This window comes from Mandrillus leucophaeus, unplaced genomic scaffold (assembly GCF_000951045.1).
Source record: "Mandrillus leucophaeus isolate KB7577 unplaced genomic scaffold, Mleu.le_1.0 Scaffold274, whole genome shotgun sequence".
Lineage (NCBI taxonomy): Eukaryota > Metazoa > Chordata > Mammalia > Primates > Cercopithecidae > Mandrillus > Mandrillus leucophaeus.
Window position 1 is genome coordinate 1536661 of NW_012102854.1, and position 4738 is coordinate 1541398.

Here is a 4738-nt window from a genome sequence, read left to right on the forward strand (position 1 = left end):
TGAAGTCAGGAGTTTGAGACCAGCCTGGCCAACATGGTGAAACCCCATCTCTACTAAAAATACAAAAATTAGCCAGGCGTGGTGGAGTGTGCCTGTAGACCCAGCTAGTTGGGAGGCTGAGGCAGGAGAGTCGCTTGAATACCGGAGGTGGAGGTTGCAGTGAGCAGAGGTCATGCCATTGCACTCCAGCCTGTGTGACAGAATGAGATTCTATCATAAAAAAACAAAAACAAAATAAAACAATTAAATTAAATTAAAAAAATAAACACAAAACAGAAAAAATACTCACTGAAGCCCCTCCCTGGTCAGGGCACTGGTTCCAGCCCAGCTTCTTGCCACTGCCTAGCCCATTCACACGCACGGTCTCACTTTTCCAATGAGTTTTTATTAGCAGGTAAGTCATGATTTAGGATCCCGGGGTGGGGATCACTAGGTACTAGGTCCCCCTTCACCATCCTGGGAGAAGGACAGAGGACAGAGGACAGAGGACAGGGAGGTACAGCCAGTTCAGATCTTCCCGGGAAACGTGCCTTCAGCCCGTTGCTCGTCCCAGTCTGTGACCTGTGGAAAGACAGTGTTATTCCCACCGCGGTAGGGAAACCGCATGGGGGGACTTCTTATCTTCCTCACTTTGCCCACCTGTTTGTTCAACCAATATCCACAGGTACCTGCTGTGTGCCAACCTCTATTCCAGGGGCCGGGGAATCAGCAGTGATCCCAAAAGACAGAAATCACTGTTCTGAACAAGCTGACGTGCTGGGAGGAGAGTAACGGGCAGCAGGAAAACCCCAGGCCCACTGCAGAGCTGTCGATGGGGAGATCTGTCACTGTACAGAGCTCCAAGGGTGGGCCCTGCTTTGAAAACCTCATGTCAACACTATGCTGTTTGTCCAAATAGGGGAGATGGAATAGCAGGCAGCTGTGAAAAAACAAAACGAGGCTGATTTATGTTCCGGCATGAATGGATGGATCTTCAAGATATACAGTCAAGTGCAAAAAAGGTGCCAAACGGAATACACAGTGCAATCCCACCACTGACCACAGGCAATGCTTAGTATAAATGATGATAGAGGCTGGGTGTGGTGACTCAGGACTCACGCCTGTCATCCCAGCACTTTGCGGGGCCAATGTAGGAGGACTGCTTGAGCTCAGGAGTTTGAGACCAACCTGGACAACACAGCAAGACCTCCATCTCTACAAAACACAAAAAACAAGCGGGGCATGGTGGCTCGTGCCTATAATCCCAGCACTTTGGGAGGTGGAAGTGGAAGGATCGCTTGAGCCCAGGAGTTTGAGACCAGCCTGGTGAACGTGGCAAAACCCTGTCTCTACAAAAGATACAAAACTTAGCCAGGCATGGTGGCATGCACCTGTAGTCCCAGTGACCAGGGAGGCTGAGGTGGGAGAACTGCCTGAACCCAGGAGTTCGAGGCTGCAGTGAGCTATGATGCTACCATTGCACACTGCCCTCCAGCCTGAGTGACAGAGCAAGACTGTCTCTCTAAAAACAAAAATAAAAATAAAAATAAAAAAAAGATGAAAAGGCCCATATAAGGCCTATGTCAAATTAACACTCCCTGAAAGTAACACTCTACTCTGTGGGCCTCACAGGCAGTTACAAGCATAAACGTTTTTATATACATACGCGCTCACATTTTATGCTATAAAGCAGGGGTCCCTGAGCCCCAACCAGGTACTGGTCTGTGGCCTGTTAGGAACTGGGCCGCACAACTGGAAGTGAGTGGCAGGTGAGCGAGAGAAGCTTCAACTATATTTACAAGCACTCCCTAAGGCTCAAATTACTGCCCGAGTTCCACCTCCTGTCAGATCAGCGGCGGCATTAGATTCTCACAGGAGTGCGAACCCTATTGTGAACTGCGCATGCCAGGGATCTAGGCGGTGCGCTCCTTATGAGAATCTAATGCCTGATGATCTGTTACTGTCTCCCATCACCCCTAGATGGGACCATCTCGTTGGAGGAAAACAAGCTCAGGGCTCCCACTGATTCTACAGTATGGTGAGCTGTATAATTATTTTATTATATATTGTAATAATAGTAGGAATAAAGTGGACAATACATGTAATATGCTGGACTCATCCTTACACCATCCCCAACCCTGTCTGTGGAAAAACTGTCTTCCATGAAACCCGTCCCTGGTGCCAAAAAGGGTGAGGACCACTGGCGCAAGGAACAGTGGATGAAAGCATGGACAACGGAGAGACTAAATCTGAATCCCTGCTCCATCACTTCCGAGCTGTGTGACCTTGGGCAAGTTACTCAACCTTTCTGGGCCTCAGTTTCCAATTCCGTAAAATGAGGATACTAACAATAGTACCTACCTCATACGGTTGTTTTAGCATGTTGACCTCATGTGATGTAAAGTGCTAACATGGCCGGGCGCGGTGGCTCACGCCTGTAATCCCAGCACTTTGGAAGGCCGAAGCAGGTGGATCACCTGAGGTCAGGAGTTTGAGACCAGCCTGGCCAACATGGTGAAACTCTGTCTCCACTAAAAATACAAAAATCAGCTGGGCGTGGTGGCAGGCGCCTGTAATCCCAGATACTCGGGAGGCTGAGGCAGGATAATTGCCTGAACCTGGGAGGCGGAGGTTGCAGTGAGCTGAGATTGTACCACTGCACTCCAGCCTGGGAGACAGAGCAGCAAGACTCCATCTCAAAAAAAATTTTAAAAAAAGTGCTAACAACATAGTTGGCCCATAAGTGCCATCAGTGTATGCCTACTTTATTTACATACACACACCACACCATAAAAACTCCGTCCTTGCAAATTGACTCCTACTATATAGATTGTTCTGCAACTTGCTTTTCCTGTGTCTTAGCATTCTTTCCGTGTGCCAGCACGTAGATCACCACAGTCTCCATAAAGACTATCAAGATAAATGTTTTAAGTTGGGTTATTTCCAAATATTCCCCATTACAAACAACTCTGCAATGGGCATCTTTGTACATGAAGATTTTTGTAGCATGCCTAGATGTGGAATTGCCAAATTAAAGAAGGGTAATTTTTTTTATTTTGAAAGATTCAGCTGGGTGAGGTAGCTCACGCCTATAATCCCAGCACTTTGGGAGGCTGAGGCAGGCAGACTGCTTTGAGCTCAGGAGTTCGAGACCAGTCTGGGCAACATGGCGAAACCCCATTTCTACAAAAAAATACAAAAATTGGGCCAGGTGTGGTGGCTCATGCCTGTTGTCCCAGCTACTCAGGAGGCTGAGGCAGGAGAATCACTTGAACCCAGGAGGCGGAGGTTACAGTGAGCCGAGATCATGCTACTGCACTCCAGACTGGGCAACAGCGTGGACTCAAGAAAGAAAAGAAAAGAAAGAAAGAAAGAAAGAGTGGGAGAAGGAGAGGGAGACAGGGAGAGAAGGACAGAGGGAGAGAAGGAGAGAGGGGGAGGGAGAGAGGGAGAGAGAGGAAGAGCGGCGGGGGGAGAGAGGGAAAGAGAGAGAGAGACACAGAGAGAGGCAGGCACAGTGGCATATGCCTATAGTCCCAGCTACTCAGGAGGCTGAGGCAGGAGGAACACTTGAGGCCAGGAGTTCGAGTCCTGCCGAGGCAACATCGTGAGACCCTGTCTTTAAAAACTTGTTTTTGTTTTTGCTTTTTAAACAAAGGGCAGGGGCATAGCAAAGAGCTATTAAATATTGACAACAGATTTGCTCAGATCAGGGCTGAAGGGACTCTCTTACTGTGTCATTATTTAGAAGTCCACACTGAAGTAGGCAGGGGTGAAATGATGTGTCTGGGACTTGCTTTAGAATACTTCAGCAAAGGAAAGAAGAAAAAGAAAAAGGGTAGATGAAGAAACTGTGGATAAATCTTGATAACTGTTCACTTTGGGTGATGGATGTATTTGGGGTCAATGAATTATTCTCTCTACTTTGAAAATGTTCATAATAGGGCCGGGCGTGGTAGCTCACACTTATAATCCTGGCACTCTGGGAGGCCAAGGCGGGTGGATCATGAAGTCAGGAGATCGAGACCATTCTGGGCTGACATGGTGAAACCCCATCTCTATTAAAATACAAAAAACTAGCTGGGCGTGGTGGTGCACACCTGTAGTCCCAGCTACTTGGGAGGCTGAGGCAGGGGAATCGCTTGAACCTGGGAGGCGGAGGTTGCAGTGAGCCAAGATCGCACCACTGCACTCCAGCCTGGTAACAGAGCAAGACTGTCTTAAAAAAAAAAAAGAAAGAAAGAAAGAAAAAGAAAATGCTCATAATAAAAAAGGACAGGACTGCACAGAATTGTGAGCTATACAGGGATGGGAACCCAGTGCTGAGTGTGTATTTGGAGAGTGCATGAGTGAGCTACATCTAGCAAGACGCCCTGGTCACCTCAGCTGAGAGCCCTGACTGGTTGAGAGGCATCAGCAGAAGGAGAAAGGGAGGCAATTCTAGGAGGGAGGAAAGGCATTGAGTCCTGGGACAGTGTGGAGCCCTGTCCTCCCTCTGCCCCTCACAGATGAGCTCCCACCAAGCCACCACACTCCCCTCTGCAAAGACCCCACCCCAGCATCCCAAGGGCCCTGGTAGGAGGCACATACCCAGGATGTGGGGCAGAGGGACTGGTACACACGCTGGTACCATTCGCACACAGAGACATTGCCTCCTTTAGCGGTCATTGCCTTCTGGCAGCGGTGGAAGTCTGTGAAGAAAGGGGTTCAAGTCAGCCCAGATCAAGAGCTGGAACACATTTTTTTTTTTTTTTTTTTG

General features: G+C 48.5%; 1 protein-coding gene across 2 annotated transcripts in view; it reads right to left on the bottom strand.

The window, feature by feature from the left end:
* Positions 1 to 365: 365 nt before the first annotated feature.
* LOC105543089 (cytochrome c oxidase subunit 6B1) overlaps positions 366 to 4738 on the bottom strand; it is a 10604-nt gene continuing 6231 nt past the window's right edge. For both annotated transcript variants that reach the window (XM_011984860.1, XM_011984859.1), the window contains exons 3-4: positions 4570 to 4670; positions 366 to 561 (exon numbers count right to left, since the gene is read on the bottom strand). In XM_011984860.1, the coding sequence (XP_011840250.1) occupies positions 508 to 561; positions 4570 to 4670 (155 nt within the window). In that variant the 3' untranslated portion in view covers positions 366 to 507. The remainder of the gene's footprint in view (positions 562 to 4569; positions 4671 to 4738) is intronic.